This window comes from Ipomoea nil, unplaced genomic scaffold (genome assembly GCF_001879475.1).
Source record: "Ipomoea nil cultivar Tokyo-kokei standard unplaced genomic scaffold, Asagao_1.1 scaffold2926, whole genome shotgun sequence".
NCBI classification, from domain to species: domain Eukaryota; kingdom Viridiplantae; phylum Streptophyta; class Magnoliopsida; order Solanales; family Convolvulaceae; genus Ipomoea; species Ipomoea nil.
The window spans coordinates 45465-66987 of NW_017619354.1; the positions used below are offsets into that span (position 1 = coordinate 45465).

Here is a 21523-nt window from a genome sequence, read left to right on the forward strand (position 1 = left end):
AGTTTTTAAAAAGTCTTAACATGTAGGCTTTAATTGGCTCAAGGTAGGACATACATTGAAGCATTTTTAATGACCTAAATATTAAACAGGCTTTTAAAAAGGTTTCAGGCCAGGCTAATTGCAGGCTCATGCTTGAGCCTAACAAAAAGCCTACATACAGGCTCAGGCCCAGGCCTAGACTTTAGATTTTCGTAACAGGCCCAGGCCTAATTTTCCAAAGCTCGGCTCGGCTCGGCCTATTTCCACCCCTACACAACACATGCACATTAAGCACACAAAAAAAAAACATTTAAGAACACAAATCACGTACCTTAAAAACACAAACTACGCACATTAAGCACATAACAAAGTACCTTAAGAACACAAACCACACACCTAAGGTTTTAAAAATGGTTCACTTTAAGTTTCACACAACTTACGCACCTTAAGCATACAAATCACACACCTAAGTATGAAAACAACGCGCATTAAGAAGGAAACTCACACACCTAAATTTCAGCAACTACTCACATTACAAATCCACGCACATTAAGCACAAAACTCACGCACCTTAAGTTTCAACAACTACTACCATTAAGTACACAACCCACGCACCTTAAGCACAAAACTCACGCACCTTACACACAAGACTCACACACCTTATATACAAAACTCATTCACCTTAATCACAAAACCACTTACCTTAATTTTAACCTAGATACAAAAATTGTAAAATTGCCACCGCATTTTTTAAAAAAAATTTGGTAATGTTGGACGTTGATTTAAGCAGAATCAATGGCTCTGTTTTAACCACACAATCGCACCTGAACCTATTTCTATATGTTTTACAGGGATCACCCCCCTCCCTTCTTTCCAAAAAATAAAAAATAAAAAATACTAGATGTTACAATCATGTTGCTAATACTTGTGGACCAAATTTGGTATTTGCTCTTAAGAAAAATTTAAAATTAATGGAGAAAAGGATTTCTGATAAGGAACGAGATATTGGATGATAAGGTGGAGGCAAATTATGTTGTACAATCGTGTGCACCATGCATGATGCACACGACATGGTGCACACGATTGCAAAAACGGCATCGTTTTACTTTTTTTTTAAAAAAAAATCATTTTCGATTGCCGTTAATTATGTAAATATATGTTCATAATTTTATAATTTCACATTCTGAATGTATAGTTATGAAGTTATGGATGTGTAGTTATGTAATTCTGAATGTATAGTTATGAAGTTATAATTTCACATTCTGAATGTATAGTTATGAAGTTATGGATGTGTAGTTATGCAATTCTGAATGTATAGTTATGAAGTTATGGATGTGTAGTTATGCAATTCTAAATATATAGTTATTAAGTTATGAATGTGTAGTTATGCAATTCTGAATGTATAGTTATGAAGTTATGGATGTGCAGTTATGCAATTATGAATGTATATATGAAGTTATGAATGTATAGTTATGAAGTTAATGGATGTGTTGTTATGAAGTTATGAATGTGTAGTTATGCAATTCTGAATGTATAGTTATGAAGTTAATGGATGTGTTGTTATGAAGTTATGAATGTGTAGTTATGCAATTCTGAATGTATAGTTATGAAGTTATGGAAGTATAGTTCGAATTATGCAAAACATAACGTTGTTAATGATAATAGAAACTGATTTTTTTTTTTTTTTAAAGTCGGACGTCAAAATGAAGTCGTTTTTACAACTGTGTGCACCATCGGTTGCCGAGCATAACCACTCTAAGGGGGCGTTTGGTTCAGGTTATATAACATAACCAAGGGAATGTGACATTCTAAAGTTCACATTCCGGTGTTTGGTTCATATTATCTTAGGGAATCTAATATTCCCAAGGAATGTCACATTCCCTCCACATAGGATTTTGAAGGGAATGTGATTCCCTTCAAAATCTTAGGTAATGTAAGATAACCTTGGTTATGTTAGTTTATTTTATATATATATATATATATATATATATATATATATATATATATATATATATATATATATATATATATATATAAAGTTATTTTTGTAGTTATATATTTTTTTTATTTTTATTATGTTATGTTAGCGTATAAAATAATTTTGTTTCTCAAGTTCAAGATTTTAGTTAATATTTTAAAATCATGTAATTATATATGATACCGTTATCTTATTTATTTATTTTAATTTTTAAATTTATTAAAATATATGAAAATATGTTAAGGATATTATAGTATGTATAAAAGATAACCCTAAACCAAACATGATTATATTACATACCCTAATTTTAATCAAACACAGAAATCTAACATTCCAAGTAATCTAACATTCCCAGCAATCTAATATTCCCTAAGGTAATCTGACATTCCTTGAACCAAACGACCCCTAAGGTGGATGTTTGCTCTAACCCCCCCCCCCAAAAAAAAGGTCCCACACCACCTTTGCAGGTTTGCCACGTGCTACACACTATCCTCCCAGAAGCATCCATTACCGTTCATTCCTATGATCACTGAATTCGCCACTTTAGAAAGATTCGTTTATTCTTATTTTCACCAAGAGAAAGGAAAACCCTAATCCCATCTCGCATTCTATTCGGTCAGCGATATCCCATAACGAAGGTGATTCTTACTCTGTCCTTCTTCCCTTTCAAGATTTCACGAAAAATTCGCTTTATGCAAAATATGTTAGTAATTTTTTTTTCTTTTGATTAATCGTGTCAGTGTGTATTTTATTGATTTTGTAGTGTTCATTATGGCGGATGAGTCGGCAACCAACGGAGATGTATTCGATGATGCTAAGATCGGCGCAAATGATGACTCCCTGAGCCAGAAGCTTGCTGCGTCGGAGAAGGAGAACCGGGAGTTGGTTCGTGAAAACGAGGTCGTGAAGGAGATAGAGGAGAAGCTGAAGAAGACAATTGAGAAGCTGGAGAACGAGAGATCCGAGTTGCGGAAGAAGGTGGAGAAGTCGGGGTCGGAGAATAGGGCTCTGGGATCGGTGGCTGCTCGAGCTTCTGAACTCGAGGGAGAGGTGGCTCGGTTGCAGCATGATCTGATCACCGCCACGAATACTTTGGCAGACGCTAATTCTGAGGTGTCACAGTTGAAGGCAGCATTGGAGGGGCTGAAAGCTAGTGAGGAAGAGAAGAGATTGAAACTTGAAGCGGTTGAGGGGGAAAGGAATCAACTAATTGCGAAATTGACAAAACTGGAGAGCAGTGAGAATGATCACAGGGCTGAAATGGAAGCAAAGGAGCAGGAGAACAGAGTTTTAATGAAGAAAAATCAGGATTTAGAGAATGCCTCCCTTCTGGCGAAGGGGTTCGATAAGGAGATGGAGGAGTTGAGGAAGAGGTTGGGTGAGCTAGAGAAGATGAAAATAGAATTGGAGGAAAAGTTGGAGGAGAAAGAAAGGGTGATCCATGAAAGGGCTGTTCATGGAAGTGTGAATGGGATTAAAGATTGTCATCTTGGTGTTAAAATGGAGTGGCCAGTTATAGCAGGATCTGCTGTTGCTACTATTGCTGCAGTATCTGTTGTGTTTTACCTGCATCAGAAGAAAGCATAGACCCAATGAGGTTTTTTGTCTAACCAAGTTTTGATAGTATCATCATTATTTTTGGCTTTAGTATCATCACTTTTACTTGATTGTACTAGATTGAAGTGTTCTTTTTGGTTGAATAGTAATAATCAGATATACTTTGGATGCTAAACTGCACTGGATTGGATGAAACGTTTTCCAGTTAGCATTTGAATCTTTTGATTGACTTGCAAAACTTCTGTTTGTAGTTTGGGATTATCATACACCTCTTTAAGGGTGTGGTTGTTATACTTTGGATGCTAAACTGTCCAGTTAGCATTTGAATCTTTTGTTTGTAGTTTGGGATTATCATATACCTCTTTAAGGGTGTGATCGATTCTAGTGAAAGATCCTAGATGGTATGGATGAATTCTCATGGTTTTTCCAATTCTTACAATATACTTTCATGTTTGATTGCTGAAGAGTTTCTGACATATGGAAATTTGATGTGTAATTTTATGTCCTGTCTTTTTGTTTATTATCAATGATATACATTTGCAGCACTATTTTCTGATTTTTCTCTAGCTGTTTCTTGGTAAAATAGTTAAGTTTGAGATTACCTGTGCCCTTAGCCAAGACAACCCTTCAATACTTTGCTTCATTATGGTCCACACAGAGTTATGTGAATCATAACAAAAAGTACATTATTCGTGTATTGAAAAAACATTATTTGATAGTATAGTTTACCGTCGTTATATTATAGACCGCGGTGCATGTGCACCGCGGTCAAAAACGGCGCCGTTTCTTTAAGTAAAGAAACGGTCCGCCATTAGAGTTAACGGAGTCCGCTTGTTTGGTGTATTAAACATCAACTGACACTATAGTATACCTTAACCGACACTGCAGTTATATCAAAATGATACTGTAGTTATAGTGAAATGAAACTGCAGTGTATATAAAATGAAACTGAATAACATTTTACATATTTGAGTGTATATTGTACAATGAAGCTGTAATTATATCAAAATGATCATGTAGTTGTGTTTTAATGAAAATATAGTGTATATAAAATAAAATTAAATAACACTTTCACATATTTGAGTCTATAAATATCGAATGAAACTATAATTATATCGAAATGAAACTGTAATTGTATTGAACTGAAAGTGCAGTGTATACAAAATGACACTGAACAACAGAGTTACTTTTTGCAAAAGGGTGTGAAACGATGGAAACAAACACTGCTTATTTTCATTTAAAAAAAAAAGACGCGTGATGCATAATCAATTATGCATCGCAGTGCATAATATAATTTGCCTATAGTTTATATGTGGACCATACTGATTAGGCTTCTAGACTAGCAAGTTAGAATGAAGTTTTCTTTCTTTTTTAATTAACCCAATGGGCCAACCTTGTAATCTGACTGGCTCAAGTAGCCCAATTTTCTTATCCTATTCAATTTTAATTATTAAGAAGAACCCAAATTGCCCAAGTGACAATCCTCATACCATGGGTCAGGGTTCACAGTACACGGTGGACCCGAGTACATATGTATATATTTTATGTTGTGAGTTTTTGTGTCTTGTGTTATGAAATTTTGTATCTTAAATATGAATTCTGTACTTGAAATAAATTAGTAATTGTGTCATTCTATTCTAGAGCTATTTCGTGAACCAGACGTGTTGTAAATACATTTTGATGAGATTAAACTACATTCAAAAAAAAAAAAAAGATTCCAAATTTCCAAGTTCATATACAAAGCTTGTAGCCTTGAACGTAGAAAATTTTGTACCAACAACAATATCGACACCTAAATACTCTTTGAAGTAATCCTACATCATGCTAGATAGTTAAATTTGTTACGAACAAGCATCTCCTTACGCACAACGAGAAAACTAGTAACGTCTCCATATATAAGTCATCAAAATAGAACTTGGGCAAGATAGCACGCAATGCTAGAATCTCATGCCAACAAACATCACAAAAATGAGCACATGAATAACTGCCAACTTCAAAATGAAATAGTAGAGAAACATGTGGATGAAGAGACTACAATTAGGAAGAGAAGTCAAAAAATACTATTTAACTTTAAAATCGATTATAAAGTTAGAACATATTCAAAACGAAATCTTTAATCAAAGATCAAGAGTTCGATCATTGTCTTTAGGTATAGAGCAGATGAGATGTTTGACGGTAGAAATTATCGGCTACCAAAAAAAAAACTTAATAACGAAATGTTAAAAAAAAAAGTTAATAATTTAGGAATGAAATTAACTTTTTAATAATTTACTCCTCCAAACAAATAAATAAATGGCACTGATAAGTGATAATGATTAATACTAAATAAAGAAATACATAAAAAGAAACTTAGCAGTCTTAGCCCTAGATTTATATTCCAATCGGTTTATCCACCATCTCTCTTACCAATTGCCAATTGGTTGTCCAAGAATGTGGTGGTGATGAAGATTTTGACATATTGTTTTGAAAGCCACACCCAACCCCCACTCCTCCCAAAACTCCCCATTTTGCAGATTCACAATTCACTTCTTGAATCCATGCTTTATAAATTCAAACCTTTCTTAGTTTGACTATGCATTCTACCACTGTTACGCCATGGCAGAACTGCTGCTACTGTCCAGTTCCTAGCCGCTTTACCTCTCCCCCCCACTCTCTTCCTTTCCCCATCCGACTGAGCCGCCTCACTCTCAGCGCCGCCGCCACCACGCACAGCTGCAGCACCGAGCACGAGAAGCAAAAGCACCCCCGAAACCCCGAAGACCCGGATCGAGAAAACCCGGTGTTTCCTCAAGATTATTACGAAGACGGCGACGGAGAACCGGAAAGGCGATTCGAGAATCCTTTGGTCTTTTTAACAAACATGTGGTGGGCAGACATGAAGGCTGCATTGGGGCAGAGGATTAACGTGGAGGGTCTTACTTCTTCTCTGGGGATTTTTGCTAAAAACAAGCATTTGGTGATCCCACATATCGCTGTGCCGGATATAAGGTACATTGATTGGGCTGAGCTGAAGAGAAGGGGCTTTGAAGGTGTGGTCTTCGATAAGGACAATACTTTAACTGTTCCTTACTCTTTGCGCTTGTGGCCGCCTCTGAGATCGTCCATAGAGCAGTGCAAAGCTCTGTTTGGCAACAACATTGCGGTTTTCAGTAACTCTGCAGGTCACTATTTCTCAGGGTATTTATTACTATTAGTTCTGTAATTTCCTTTGAGCTCATAATATATATGCTTTGTGACTGTGAATTGTAGGACTATTTGAATATGACCCTGATGGTAGAAATGCAAAGATCCTTGAGCGTGCAATTGGAATTAAAGTAATCAGACATAGTGAGTTCTTATATCTTTTTACCTGTCCAAATTTATATATACTGTATTACCAAAATTCAATCTTTTACCATGAGTGGACAATAAGAATTGTTTTGGGGCATTAAATTTAAACATACTGCTCTGTCAAATATGAATTTTAGGGGTGAAGAAACCAGCTGGAACAGCTGAAGAAATTGAAAGGCAGTTTGGTTGCGAATCCTCAAAACTTATCATGGTAAGCAGTAAGTTTTAGTTTGGAAGAATTGTATGCAATTTCCTGCCCTGTTTAAATAACATGGTTTCTGACTTTGGCAGGTGGGTGATCGGCCTTTCACAGACATTGTGTATGGAAACAGAAATGGCTTCCTAACTATTTTGACTGAACCATTGAGTCTTGCTGAGGAGCCTTTCATTGTACAGCAGGTTGCTACATTTTATTTTATCTTTTTGAACTTATTTCCTTTTTATGTGTTCTTAGTGAACATCAGTTTGATCAAATGGAGGTTCCATTGTTATCCATGCTATTTTGCATTAACTAAAGCATCCATGCTATGGTAAATTTTGGATGACAAATTCTGCGTCATGCACTATGTGGTCTTGAAAATTTAAATAGTTAATCTCCAATATGGTGATACTCTTAGGTTATAGGCATGCAATCTAGATTCAAAGTGAGTTACTTGTTGACCTTTCTCTACTGATTGCTCTTCAGTTCTTCACACAACTTTTATCCAGCCAGATCGGAGAAGGGCCAAATGGGCCTTCAAAATATTTGGGAAAATTCTATTGCATCCTTGAAAAGCTTCTTATAAGCACCCAAACTTGGGGAAGAAGAAAAATTAGCCCTTTTCCCCTATGAATTTGCTGTTATAGCCGGTTACTACTTGGCAATTAACATGGCCAATCTTTTCTAATGTGTCTTCTTTTTTGGGCATAATTGGAAGAAAAAAATATTTCAAATAAGCAGATTAATTGGAAGAAATAAATATTCTTCTTCTCATTAATTTGTTTGTTTGATTGGCAAAGTTATGCTTCAATCCACCATTATTTCTGGCCGGAGGTGAAGTTTTGTCCACTATTCTTGTTGTGTTCCTTGAAAATTTGCTTTATTATTTTCAAAAAGCTCCTCACCATTATTTTCGATCAAAACATTCCTCTTCTTAATATCTGAGGAGGAAGAAATCTGCCTCTTCATCTAATCTTGACAAAGAGGAATTTCTTCCTCCTCATCCAGAGTTCTTCCTCTTTATCCAAATTGAATGTGGATGAAGAGGAACTTCCTCGTTGTATGTGGAAGGCTGTCAGAGTGTCAGTTGCCATACATTGGAGAATCATCAGTCTGCTTGGGTATGGTTGTATGGAGGATGTATCAGCCGCCATTGTTGCAATGGGATAAGAGAATAGTTAAACTGCCTTATTATTATTATTAAACTAACCATTAAATTGAATTATGTAAATTATAAAAGGAAACTGTCAAATAAGCAAAGTAGCAAACAAAATAACAAACATCAACAAAAAAAATGGCCATGTGTCCATGTCAACTACCAAGTAAGTGCTAACTTGCTATAACAGGTAATTTTCAAGGAAAAAAGCTAATTGGTCTTTTTTCCTGAGTTTGGGTGTTTATAAGAAGTTTTTTCAAATTTGAGGGTGCAATTGAACTTTTCCAAATAATTTGAGGGCTTATTTAACCCTTTCCCTTCTTCTTTAGTACTTCTAATTTCTATCATTTAGTGCAATTGAATTTGTTTGCAATGTAGATTCAAATTCTTTCAACTTATTATTAAGATTGATTGTCTCACCTTGTAGTTGAGTGACTCATCAGATTTAGTTCAGATGAGCATTAGTTGAATGTCCAAATGATGCAATACTTTTTGTCACTTCTCAACATTAGAATTTACGTTTTACATATTCTAAATAATATTGGTCCTGTTATCTCTGTAATTCCTAAAGCTAGTTGTTCACCATTAATTTCAAGGGATATGCGAGAGGCAGCTGCTCTTAAAAAACTATGCACATTGGGTGTTTCATTCACCATTCCACCCCTTTGATCTTAAAACTACATGGTCTTTTGCATCTTGAATTTTGTATAGTTATGCTCTATTGCTTTGCAGATATGTGAGGAGATAGATTATGCTCATTAGTTTTAGTTTCTGTAAGAACACGTGCCATGTTCAGTTGGAAACTTCAAACCTGGTCATTATTGCATCCAATTGCTGTGTAAGATAATAAAAAAAATTGTTAACTAGGTGTTTTGATATATTTTATAGCATTATGTGGTTTTTGTGATTCCATCCTACAGCTTTGTATGATAATAAACTAATTCTTATATTTGTTATATTTTCTTTTGATGAAGGATAGCATAATATCAGCATTAACATAGAAACAACTGTTAAAATTTTTTAGAGGTTAACACAATAGCAAAAATAAACTTTATCCTTTTTGCCTCTGGACCGTTGATGCTTTTAGAGCTTTCACCCAGATAATCTTATTAATTGTTACAATTAGAAAAGTTAGTGTTTTATCCTTAATGTGAGACTTTCTTACATTTATTGAACCAAAATTATTGCAGGTCAGGGTAATTGAAAGGGCACTTGTGTATCAGTGGTCGGTGAAAGGAGTGGAGCCAATCAGTCATGAACTCCTTCCTGATTGTGAGCAATGTGTAAAGGATAAACCAAATTAGAAAGTAGAAGTTTGTTTATGGCGATTAAGAAAAATCATCTCATTAACAACTATCATTTTTGTCACTATTGGTAGTTTGTATATGGAAAAGGCATGAAAATATTTCTTTGATTCATCATTAAAAAAAAAAAAAAAAAAATTAGCTGTGAATTTCTCAGATTTTTTTTCCCTCTTTCCATATAAGTAGTGTTTGGAAGAATTCATGAATGATACAAGGCTGGACGGCTGGTCATTCATCTCAAAATTTTTAAAAAAATGGTATTTTGGAGATTGGAGAAGAAGTGAGTGCTGAAGGGCTTTTGTCAGGTGACAGGTACAAGGTGAACAAATGCAGGTGGGAACAAAATCCAGAGAAGCATTTTGCATCAGTTGATAACCTATAGGTAAGGTGCATCGTCCTCTGCTCATAAAATCAGTCTAATTATTTTATATATATTATTTCATTTCAAGGATCAATGGTGGAAGGAATTGCACATCTAGTATGGGAGGAAAGAAGTTTAAATCCCCCTTGAGAATTGATGAGATGAGATGTGTGTCTCCTTTAATAGGAGTCTTGATGATTATGTTTCTCTAAAGTTTTAATCTACTCTAAGGAAATTATTTTATATATGAAGTTGATACTGCGTATGTGTATCATAATCAGGTGCGAACTATTGAAGGATTGTACTGCAACTACTACGTGATTGCACCGTGGGCACTTAGACATGCTTGGAGGACTTTTGCAGTGCAATCGTATCCAGTGCGGTACAATCATCTAGTAAGTGCGGTGCAATCTTTCAGTAGTTTGCAGGTTCGCATGGTAAGGTTAGTTTGCACCTAATTATGGATACACATATATAAACAAAAACTTGTGTGAGACCAGTATCATCTTCTTCTTTCTTTTTTGGTTCTTACCATCTAATGGAGTGGATTGCACATGTTACAATATATTAGAATTAGAGATGGTAAATGGGTTGATTTGTACGATTCATATTGTTACAAATTACAATGTCATGCTAGGCTGGCTTGGCTCTTCTTACTATTTACTTAATTTACATGTTATTTTCACTATTACTAATTTGTTGCTTATTATAGTTTATGGAGTAGATTTGTAAATAAATAAACATGTTTGTAAGAGCTAATGGTTCGTGTTAGGTTGGTTGCATATGGTTACTATGCAGGTCCAAGTTAGTTCATCTCACTATAACTTAATGAGTCTATTCAGTCAAACTCATGAAACAATGCAGGCAGGCAGGCCACTACTTTCCATCCTTTTGATTGACACCTTTATAATATATTCTATGTTACTAAAAAGAAAACATAATTTCTAAGAAATTGTTTTAAATAGACCGGATGACACGTAGTGTATTGCGTGTCTTAATATATACACAATTTAAACTTCATTTGATGGAGTGAATTGCACACGTTATAGTACATTAGCTATCTTGTTTTACAAGTTCGTTCAACTTTCCTTTCCGAATTTCAAGTTATAAAAATTTCATTCTAAAATGTTAAAAGGAGTCCAAATGCTCATCAATTTACAATATGGTTTGTATTCAAACGGTTTTGATTTATTGAGTGCTTCACCGCTGAATTGGAAACATGGACCCCGTAGTGACTGTCTTATAGCAAAGACATAATTTTATTTTTTTTACATACCACCACATTTTTTAGAAGTAGCGTGGTGCTGGACTTGGCCTTTCACCAACTTCCATTCAACAATTCCCTAACCATCAATTGTGGAACTTGGTCTTTCACGGCCTCTGCCTAACGAACAACTCATAAATTACTCATTCCATGGGTCATGGGAATGGGCTACCTGCATGCTCGAAGTTATGATTGCATTTAGTACGTGTTGAGTACAGTACAGTTGTTGTCATTTGCTTAGAATTTTGTACAGCCTGGGGAAAATGCCATCCAGTAAGTCACTTCTCAATTGACTTTTATGTACTCGTACATAAAACCTACTTGTGATTAATAAGTTAGATGAATTTAATTGTTGATTCTTGTTTCAAACAATGGCGATTAGTTATTGGGTAAGGCCGAGTAGTTGTCAAATACATTATTTTAAAAAATAGATACTTTAATATTTGAACCTGTCACCTTTTTGCGCCTAAACTGATATCATACTGAATTACATATTATATTATGCTTTAGGTATATGAACTTTGCAGGTAAATAGGAAATAGGATTTTGAGTGGAGCAGTGATAGGCATTAGCAGTATTTTGGAGGGGGCAGAGGTATGAACCTCGGTTTAGTAGGCAATATAGAGATTATGTCTAAAGTTGACAGATTCTTTATTTGTGTGCACCGACATTTGACCTTGTCTGTTGAGTCACTGAATCACCGTAATTTATATCCTCCTAAATGTTCTGTCAGGACGGGTCGGGAGGGAGTTGATTTAATATAGCAATTCAGTGTGGGGATTATGTCCAAAGTGAGCAAATTCTTTTTGTGCATCGACATTTAATTTTGTCTGTTGAGCCATTAAATCACCATAATTTACATCCTTTTAAGGGTCGAGGTGTGGGAACACTTGGGGGAGGGGGTTGATTTAATACAGCAATTCAATGAATCCATTCACCTTGTGCTTCTTCACCTACTTCTGTCAGGGTCATTTACTGAGATTCAAGACACTGCACATTTTTCTTCAAGCCATGCATTCACTCATTCATTCATTTATCCTATCTATACTAGCTAGCAGATAGCTAGGCTTTCCAAGTGTCTGTTTCTTCAACACCTTGGCTCATAGCTGGCTGGATACCATCAAAACCTCAGACCCAAGACGCCATTATAATACACCGAATTATGGACCAATATCCATTACTTAGTGAATATATCATCAATTCTAAGTTGGGATATTATTTATCTTACTTTATTATGTCCACTTCAAATATTATATTTATGTCTAATCTGTGCATGTAATAATGCTTAGCTTAATTTTAATTTACTCCCTGATATGATCGGCACTACTGAAAGCTACTTTTTTAAGTAGATTTCATGTCAATATAAATATCTACATCAAGATTTTGTGTATGGAATAAAATTTGAGAGTAAAAAATAGGAATACAGATAATATTTTCCTTTAACAAAAGGCGGACAGATGGAGGAAGCACAGTGAAGTTGAAAGCTGTCAAGCAAACAGGAAATGTTGATGATGAGTTGGATACAAGACAACCAAATCATCATCGTATCATACATACAATGGTCAAATATATGTACTTGGGAGCTGAGGAGAAAGACATGCAAGATAGTACATAGTAGATGCTTTTAGGGAAATATGGTAGACTATCTATATATCTATCTATCTCCATATTCAGCAATATGGTCTGATCTAAGGTGGTTTAAATTTATATTAAATGGTGTGACAATATAATAAATGCACATGCACCACATACAACTAACTACACACTACCTCACCTGTTTATATTTACTACTACTCTCTCCCCCACTCTTTATATACCCTCCCTTCCCTCCTTTGCTTCAATTCACTCCCATCATCTTCAACTCTTCTTTAGTTTCATTTGTCTAAAGATTGATGAGAATGGAGAGAAGTAGCAAACATGGTTCTCTGCTCCTATGGGCTACAATGGCTGCTTTGCTCTCTCAGAATTTGGTCGTCATTCCTGCCATTGCCGCCGCTGCTTTCAATGACCAAAAGAACTATTATTCTCCTGATCCCAATATTGGAACTCCTTCCACCCCCTCAGGTAGGTCTGGCCCTCAATTTTATTTTCTTATACTGTCACATTTTCGAGAACTATATATATATAGTGCTGGATTTGACTCTTTACTGGTCTCTGGGAAATTTTGATCTTACTTGTAGTAATGCACGCATGCATGCATAGTAGATGGATATGATATGATGTTGTAGTATATATATATATATACAGGTTCTCATGGTTCCGGTGGTCACCATGGAGGATCATCTTCTCATCATCACCACGGAGGCCACGGAGGTGGTGGTGGTAGCTATGGAGGAGGCAGTAGTCCACCCTCAAACTGCGGCACCCCGCCGAGTGGAGGCCATCATGGTGGAGGTAGTCATGGCGGCGGCGGCGGCGGTTACTATAGCCCTCCGACTACACCTTCCACCCCAAGCTACACTCCAACTCCTCCGACCATACCCGACATCCCAACCCCCACCACCCCCGATTCCCCAACCCCCATTGTTGACTCCCCACCAACTCCAATCGTCCCATCTCCGCCGTTTGGATTAGAACCAAGCACTCCCCCCTTCGGATTCGACCCAAACTCACCACCTTTCACCTGCGAGTAAGTAATAAATTATGGAATTTCCGACCACCTGAAAGTGATCGGAAAAATCTTTATTGCTATTTTCTACCATTTTTTGTTCAGGTGGTCGATGTATAGTAGTTAAGACTTAAGAGTATATATTTGGATATATCTGATCTCTAATATGTTGCAGTTACTGGAAGAGTCACCCTGGATTGATATGGGGGTTGGTGGGTTTCTGGGGAACTGTGGGCGGTGTATTTGGTGTGGCCAGCGTTCCGGCAGGGGAGTTCGGAACCAACCTGAATTTACTGCAAGCACTTTCCAACACCAGAAACGACGGCTATGGGGAGCTCTACAGGGAAGGCACTGCTTCTTTGCTCAACTCCATGCTTAACACCAAGAGGTTTCCTTACACCACCCAACACGTGAGGGACAGCTTCGCCGCCGCTCTCACTTCAAACACCGCCGCCGCAGCTCAGGCCAGGCTCTTCAAGTTGGCCAATGAGGGCCGTCTCAAGCCTAGATCACTCTGATAATAATCCAATTATTATTAATATAAGTCTTGTAATTTTCATCACGTACTGTATCAGTTTCTTCATTGCATTGCATTGTTTTAGCCTAGCTAGCTTCATTTCATCATCCAGATCGATCGAATTTCCTTTATTATTTTGAGTATGTATGCAATATCTATCAGATAGATCATATCGATCTGTCAATTTCCATTTAATTTAGTTAGTTATAATATATATATGAATTGAGTTAGAGAGATGGAGTTGAGATAGTAATTTCCTTAATATATAGGTGTAGAGTAAATGTGAGGGATCACCGTGTGTGAGAAGATAGCATGGGGATTGATGGCTTTGTCAGGATTTGGTTTACTATAAATCGGGTATAGAAGGGTAGTAAAATAGTACCCAATATGAGTAGTATTAAACCCTGGTGTTGCTGTTGGAAGATATTGGTCTAAATAATAAATAATACAAGTTATAGCACAAATAATAGACTAGAATTAAACCCTAGTGTTGCTGTTGGAAGATATTGGTGTAAATAATAAATAATACAAGTTATAGCACAAATAATAGACTAGAATTAAATCCTGGTGTTGCTGTTGGAAGTTTGGTTGTTATATCATGGACCATGGTCCGAAAGCGGGACCGTTTCTTTAAGTTAAGAAATGACCGTTATTAAATTTTAACAAATCTCATATTTTTGTGATGAAATTACATTGTGTCTAAAATGAAACTGAATAACTTATCTCGCATATTGTGTTTATATTATCAAATGAAACTGTAATTGAATTGAAATGATACTTTAGTTGTGTTGAAATGAAACTACAATATGTATAAAATGAAATTGAATAACATCTCTCACATATTTGTGTATATTGTCAAATACAACTATAGTTGAATTGAAATGATATTTTAGTTTTACTAAAATGAAACTACAGTATGTATAAAAAAAACTGAATAACATGTATCACATATTGAGTGTATATTTTCAAATGAAACTGTAGTTATATCAAAATGATATTTTAGTTGTGTTGTAATGAAACTACAGTGTATATAAAATGAATCTGAATATCAGTTTCACATATTTGAGTATATATTGTCCAATGAAACCATACTTAAGACCAATTTATTTTTTGATCTCTCCATGAATCGTATGTTTGTAACAATAGGGACAGAATTTTTTCAATTCTAATGGATTAGGCGTATTGTGCCGGTTCTTTTGAGTAATATATCTGGAAATGCCCGTTGATACCTTATTAACACCGTTTCGGACACAACTGGTACATTCCAAAATCACCGCCACTCGTACATCTTTACTCTTGGCCATGAACCTCCTTAATTATAATTATAGTTTAGGGGTGTTGTAATAAGAGTACAATGTGTATAACATGAAATTCAGTAACATGTCTCACTATACTGGCAAATTATGTTGTGCATCCGTATGCACCATGCATGGTGCACACGGATGCAAAAACGACGTCGTTTTATTAAAAACGCGCGTCTCACTTAAAAAAAAAAAAATCAGTTTCGATCCCAGCAACAATATTATATTGTGCATAATTTGAACTATATATATATCCAGAATCAATGAACTAAAATTCCAGAATTGATGAACTAAAATTTCAGAATCTATAAACTACAATTCCAGAATGAATGAACTAAAAATCCATAATGAATGAACTAAATATCCAGCATGAATGAAAAAAAAAAAATCAGTTTCGATTCACGTCTAAATATCCATAATCAATGAAACCATACTTGAATTATAATTATAGTTTAGTGGTGTTGTAATAAGAGTATAGTGTGTATAACATGTCTCACTATACTGGCAAATTATGATGTTCAATGAAACTGTAATTGAAACAAAATGGAACTCTAGTTGTGCTAAAATGAAACTACAATGTATATAAAATGAAACTGGATATGTTATACAAACGGAACTAATTATACGAAACAAGACTCGTTTCTTTTCATTAAAAGAAACGACATCGTTTTGGACCATAGTCCACACAGCTATGTAAACCATGGTCCAAAATAAAATTTGCCATTGGAAGTTAGGAACCCATACCAATTGACTAGCTTAGAGAGGATTGTGTGGACCCAGAAATGCCTTTTAAGGGGAGGCAATGGTACCTTATATAGTATTGAAGACCTTTCAGATGATTGACAAGTGTATGACATTGGCTAGCATTTATTCTTGACCATACATGTATCTCCTCACTATTTTGCTTCGAGCACACTTCCCATGCATAAGTGGAGCAAGATAAGTAGTGGCTTGGTGGCCTGATGAGTTAGGCCGTTGGGTTGTGTGTTGCTATGTGGATGTCGTGGGTTCAATACCTCCTTTATTACTTAGTTTATTTTGCTCTATGCTTACTTCTTCCTTAACAATAAAATGAACAACTCGGCCAAAATTTTTCCAATAAAATGATTCTTGAAGTCTCATGATCTCATGATCACCACTTTCTTTAATTGTAAAAATAACTTCGAAAAGTCTTTTTTCGAGTTTTCAAACCGATCTCTAAAAATCTAAAATAATAGAACTAAATTTAAAATGAGTTAATTCCAGCATTGGTCCTCTGACTATCATGATTTTTCATAATTAGTCCTTGACTTTTAATTCGGACAATTTAAACCCTTGACTATTAAAATGTTTCCAATGTTAGTCTTTCCGTCCCAAGCTAGTTAAGTGGACGTTAAAATAAAGGCTAAAATCGTCTTTTAACATGCCTTGCGTATAATACCTTGGAGAACTCCTCTCTATACCCGATAATACCACCGCTACGAGTTTGGTGGCAACGGTCTGCACCTTCGCCGCCACCGTGGAGGCGTTCATCACCACAACCGAATCTGTAATAATCGTGGTCGACATAGCAGTTCCGAATCCAAAACATTTTTCAAAACAATCAATTAATCAAAAAATTCGCAGAAATGAAAAAATCAAACCAGTTTCAAAGGTCGGAAGAAATTACCAGCAGAAGGCAAGATTAAATACACAGAATAAAAACCTCCAACAAATTATTACTGTCCACAGCAATTTAACTTTACAGCTCCATTAAAATTGTTCATTCTTGTGTTTGTTTGTTATGGTTGAATTGGGCTTTTGAATTAATGGAAGTGAATCATTGAGAGAGTATTGTCGGAGTTCGCAAAGTACAAAGATAAGAAGCAACACTGCTGAAATTTTGGGTACCCATTCTTAATTTTTTCGAGTTGAGCTTCATTCCAGCTCGACTTGTCGCACTAAACCCAAGTTCAATTCCTCCTTCGATCTATATATCTTCATCGCCCAAATTTTCATTTCCTGCGAAACCCATTTTCTTGTGATATCATTCTCCTAAAAACGCGTAAAACCCCATTTCGGATGCAGCAAGCAGATGCTTATTTCCGCCGAAATTAGTTAGCATGTTGAGCACAACCAGAGCGCTGCACAAGTGCGTCACGTTGTGGTTGCGAATCGTGAAATAGATTGGGAGCAGAGGTGGTGCCAGAGGTATAGTTCAGTACTATCGGGTCGTATTCGGTTATCAGGCGAATTCATTTGAAATTCGGGTTGCCCTTTTCAACCATGCCTTCATAGTTCATATGTCTTAACGAACTCTCCGCCGCTGCGCTCTGCCGGAAATTCATGATCGGCGATGAGAACAAGAGCGGGGCGTGGCGAATTCGACGGGAACAGAGACAAAGCTTCGATTGCCAAAAGACTGTTTATACGTATGGATTGAGGAGAACGAAGATGTATTATACGCACAGAGCATGTTAAAATACTCTTTTAGCCCTCATTTTAACGTCCAGTTAATCAGCATGGGACGGAAGGACCAACATTGGAAACATTTTGAAAGTCAAGGGTTTAAACTGTCCAAATTAAAAGTCGAGGACTAGTTTTGAAAAATCATGATAGTAAGAGGACTAATGCTGGAATAAACTCATTTAAAAATGTTGGAAGACTAATATTAACTTCTTGAGATGCTCCTCCCCTCCGCTGATAATATCAAATTTTCACGTACAGCCCCTCTGCTCTGCTCGTTGGTTTACAGTTTCAACATCGATCATTTGGTATTCGGTATGCAAACTCTTCTCTTTTCCTGAATTTCTTGCTTTTAATTGTTTATTTCTGGCCGGCATTCTGAAGTACGTGGTGCTTTTTGTTTAGTTCGACTTCAAAATTCAAATTATCTTCCCAAAGACCTAATTTTATTTTTCCGGTAGTTCTGCTAAAGTTTTTATTGGAATGAGATTCTGAGTGATCGGAAGACTAGACTAGTGGAGTGTTGGCAGGCATTATTTACTACTTAAAGGTTTCTTTCTTTCTTTCTGGATGAGATTCTGAGTATCCATAAGGCGGCGAGTGGAGTGTATGATTGAGTACGCGTTAGAAGAAGGGTAGAATTCAGATTAGAGAGAACGAACGAGGTGGATTAGGGTTAAGGTGTTGTAGGTAGAAGTGTAGAACCATGAATTTGATATTCTCCTCTGCAATAGCGACGTATAGATGTTTCAGCTCTAAGGCAGCAGCTGGGAAAAACAGAAATTTGGCTCAAAGGGCCATAAGCAGCAAGAAGGATTCTTCTAGGAATGAATCTTCTTCATCTTCTAAGCCGCCTAAAAAGAGGACTAGAGTAAAATGGACTGTGGAACAGTCACAAGTTTTGGATGCCATTTCTGCTGGGAAGTCAGTTTTTGTTACTGGGTCAGCAGGAACTGGTAAAACCTTTCTGATCCAGCATATCATCCGGAAGCTCCGAGAAATTCATGGGCGATCTCGGGTTTATGTCACTGCTTCTACTGGTGTCTCAGCGTGTGCCCTGAACGGGTACACCCTTCATTCTTTTGCTGGCATTGGGCTGGGTGAAGCTACAGCCGAAGAATTACTACACAAGGTTTGTTCCAATCGGAGGGTGCGCCACAGATGGAAAATGGTCCAGGCTTTGATTATTGATGAAATTAGCTTGATAAGTGGAGAATTGTATGATAAACTTGAGTTCATTGCACGCAAGATACGAAGTAGTATAAATGGATCCGATGAGGAGATGGTTTGGGGTGGTATTCAAGTAGTTGCGAGTGGAGATTTCTTTCAATTACCACCTATCTTTAATAAGAACACACAGAAATTTGCTTTTGAAGCTTCTAGCTGGAAACTGAGCTTTGACACTCAGATTGATCTTACTACAGTTTTTAGGCAATCAGATCCTCAGCTCGTAAAACTTTTACAGGGAATAAGGAAAGGGGAATATGATTTCGAGGACTTAAATCTATTGGAAAATCACTGCTCAAATTTGGAGCCTGATCCTTTAGCTGTAAAGCTCTATCCAAGGAATGATGATGTATATAGAGTAAACAAAAAGCACCTGGATAGCTTACATCAGGATCTTATTGGTTATCGAGCTGTTGACAATGGTGAGGATAGTTGGAAAGAACAGCTAAAACTGGGAATAGCACCTGATTTTCTTGAACTCTGTGTAGGCGCAAGGGTGATGTTGACAAAGAACTTGAATGCCCGGCACAAACTCGTGAATGGTGCTGCTGGTACTGTTATTGGTTTTGAATCGGTTAATGGTACTTATGAAACATTTGGCACTAACTGGTTACCTGTAGTGAAATTTGACTTTAAACCAAAAAAACTTATTATTCGTCCAGAAACATGGTCTATAATGGATGGTGAGGAAGTTGTTGCCGTAAGAAAACAGATTCCCCTCATACTAGCATGGGCTCTAAGCATCCACAAATGTCAAGGGATGACTCTAAACTGCCTTTATACAGATCTCAACCGAGCTTTTGGCTATGGGATGGTTTATGTGGCACTTTCACGTGTGAAAAGCTTGGAAGGTCTTCATTTGTCAAGTTTCAACCCTAATATTATAAAGGTGCACCCGAAAGTATTGAACTTCGATAAGAGATTGTGTAGTCAGCCGGATCAACCAAAGGAAGATGCTGTCACCAAAAAAAAACAAGGCGGCAGCAGCACGTGTAACCAATGAGTTGGCCGATCCTCACTCAAATCTTAATACAAGGAAATTATAAGATTTTTCTTTCATGATATGCTGTGGTGATATGAATGATAGGGCACCAACCCAACTGAATTGGTGACTACAGGATAAAGTACTCAATCTTCTTGATTCATGGCATTGCTGGAAAAATCATCAGATATTTTTTCCTTTTTCTTGGATTAAAACTTGGTAGAAAAAGACTAGCTTATAGGATACTTCAATAATAACCTCTGATTGTTAGCCTTCATATTTTCCTTCTGGGAGTTCTGGAACTTATGCCATTTTTCATAGTATACCATGCATTTTACTCTGGTACTTTTTGTATACAATCTTAGGAATACAGAAAATTAGCTGAACATATTAGAGAAGGGAAAATGGAAGATTGCTTATAAGATTTAATTATAGATTTTAGAAAGTACATCTGCTTCTATGATTGGAGTAGTGTTTTCTGTAGCATCATGCTAAAGTATCAAATATTTTTACAATCTGTTATGGCAATATGAGGAAGGAGGTAGGGTTGGTCAGGTAGCTTTATCCATTTCATTATTCCATTTCAGTGGGTTGAAAGTCAAATCATTGAAAGCTGACCTTACAGTTTACTAATCAGTGATCTATATCAGCTCTCAGGCATGCCATCAAGATCATTAATACGTGACACTGGTCACTATTGTCGGTTACTAGAGCAACCTCGTTAGTGAGTTTTTTTTTATCAATTTTTTTGTGAGCCTCAGCATTCATCTCATCATTCAGTATCTCATTCAATCTCAAAAATCATTCTTCTCATCAGTTTTAAAATTTTTCTTAGTTATTTTGGACCCATCATTTTATTTTACTATATTTTAATTATTATTTTTATTTATTATCATTATAAAAGTAATAAATACAATTATTATTTTTATTATATTTATTTAACTTAAACATGTCAAAATTAAAATAAATTTATAATTATAAAATTTCAATTCTTTTTTTTTTTAGAATAAAATTTCAATTCTAATAATATGGTATCAAAATTATATACTACAATTATATATATATATATATATATATATATATATATATATATATATATATATATATATATATATATATATATAAGAGGACAAAATTAAATAAGAAAAACTAAAAAAAAAAAAAAATTGGTTGTTGCACGGTAATCAATTTTTTTTTTTTTTAATAAAACAATGCATGCAGTAAGACTCAAAAAAAATTTGAGATGCAGCAGTCTTAGGGCCGTAGTCTTGGGATCAGGTGCTAGGTAGCGTAAGCATTGATCGCTACCCCGCTTAGGTGGGCACGTGTAACACAC

At 35.9% G+C, this 21523-nt stretch overlaps 4 protein-coding genes across 7 annotated transcripts; all 4 read left to right on the forward strand.

The window, feature by feature from the left end:
• Positions 1-2494: 2494 nt before the first annotated feature.
• On the forward strand, positions 2495-18146 carry LOC109162084 (peroxisomal and mitochondrial division factor 2-like). Of its 2 annotated transcripts, XM_019310756.1 has the most exons (3): positions 2495-2595; positions 2721-3580; positions 18107-18146. In XM_019310756.1, exon 2 carries the CDS (start codon positions 2729-2731, stop codon positions 3542-3544), a length of 816 nt encoding a protein of 271 aa, XP_019166301.1. In that variant the 5' UTR covers positions 2495-2595; positions 2721-2728; the 3' UTR covers positions 3545-3580; positions 18107-18146. The 2 variants fall into 2 exon arrangements, with proteins under 2 accessions (XP_019166301.1, XP_019166302.1); XM_019310757.1 differs by lacking the exon at positions 18107-18146 and having other exon boundaries at positions 2497-2595; positions 2723-3926.
• On the forward strand, positions 5888-9746 carry LOC109162082 (phosphatidylglycerophosphatase GEP4, mitochondrial-like). Of its 2 annotated transcripts, none has more exons than XM_019310753.1 (5): positions 5888-6675; positions 6764-6841; positions 6982-7055; positions 7136-7243; positions 8796-8996. In XM_019310753.1, exons 1-5 carry the CDS (start codon positions 6087-6089, stop codon positions 8820-8822), a joined length of 876 nt encoding a protein of 291 aa, XP_019166298.1. In that variant the 5' UTR covers positions 5888-6086; the 3' UTR covers positions 8823-8996. The 2 variants fall into 2 exon arrangements, with proteins under 2 accessions (XP_019166298.1, XP_019166297.1); XM_019310752.1 differs by lacking the exon at positions 8796-8996 and adding an exon at positions 9390-9746 and having other exon boundaries at positions 5889-6675.
• Positions 12570-14448, forward strand: LOC109162083 (protodermal factor 1). 2 transcript variants are annotated; one of them, XM_019310755.1, is made up of 4 exons: positions 12570-12633; positions 13001-13192; positions 13376-13757; positions 13912-14448. In XM_019310755.1, exons 2-4 carry the CDS (start codon positions 13021-13023, stop codon positions 14252-14254), a joined length of 897 nt encoding a protein of 298 aa, XP_019166300.1. In that variant the 5' UTR covers positions 12570-12633; positions 13001-13020; the 3' UTR covers positions 14255-14448. The 2 variants fall into 2 exon arrangements, with proteins under 2 accessions (XP_019166300.1, XP_019166299.1); XM_019310754.1 differs by lacking the exon at positions 12570-12633 and having other exon boundaries at positions 12740-13192.
• A 58-nt stretch (positions 18147-18204) lies between the features above and the next one.
• On the forward strand, positions 18205-20668 carry LOC109162103 (ATP-dependent DNA helicase PIF1-like). The gene is made up of 2 exons (XM_019310794.1): positions 18205-18293; positions 18384-20668. Exon 2 carries the CDS (start codon positions 18685-18687, stop codon positions 20206-20208), a length of 1524 nt encoding a protein of 507 aa, XP_019166339.1. The 5' UTR covers positions 18205-18293; positions 18384-18684; the 3' UTR covers positions 20209-20668.
• The last annotated feature ends 855 nt before the right edge of the window (positions 20669-21523 follow it).

Coding starts and splice junctions, on each gene's coding strand:
- LOC109162084 (XM_019310756.1), top strand. CDS start 2,729: ATGGCGGATGAGTCGGCAACCAACGGAGATGTATTCGATGATGCTAAG.
- LOC109162082 (XM_019310752.1), top strand. CDS start 6,087: ATGCATTCTACCACTGTTACGCCATGGCAGAACTGCTGCTACTGTCCA. Junction 6,842..6,981: donor AATTAAAGTAATCAGACATA/GTGAGTTCTTAT, acceptor TATGAATTTTAG/GGGTGAAGAAACCAGCTGGA. Junction 7,244..9,389: donor AGCCTTTCATTGTACAGCAG/GTTGCTACATTT, acceptor AAATTATTGCAG/GTCAGGGTAATTGAAAGGGC.
- LOC109162083 (XM_019310755.1), top strand. CDS start 13,021: ATGAGAATGGAGAGAAGTAGCAAACATGGTTCTCTGCTCCTATGGGCT. Junction 13,193..13,375: donor AACTCCTTCCACCCCCTCAG/GTAGGTCTGGCC, acceptor ATATATATACAG/GTTCTCATGGTTCCGGTGGT. Junction 13,758..13,911: donor TCACCACCTTTCACCTGCGA/GTAAGTAATAAA, acceptor AATATGTTGCAG/TTACTGGAAGAGTCACCCTG.
- LOC109162103 (XM_019310794.1), top strand. CDS start 18,685: ATGAATTTGATATTCTCCTCTGCAATAGCGACGTATAGATGTTTCAGC.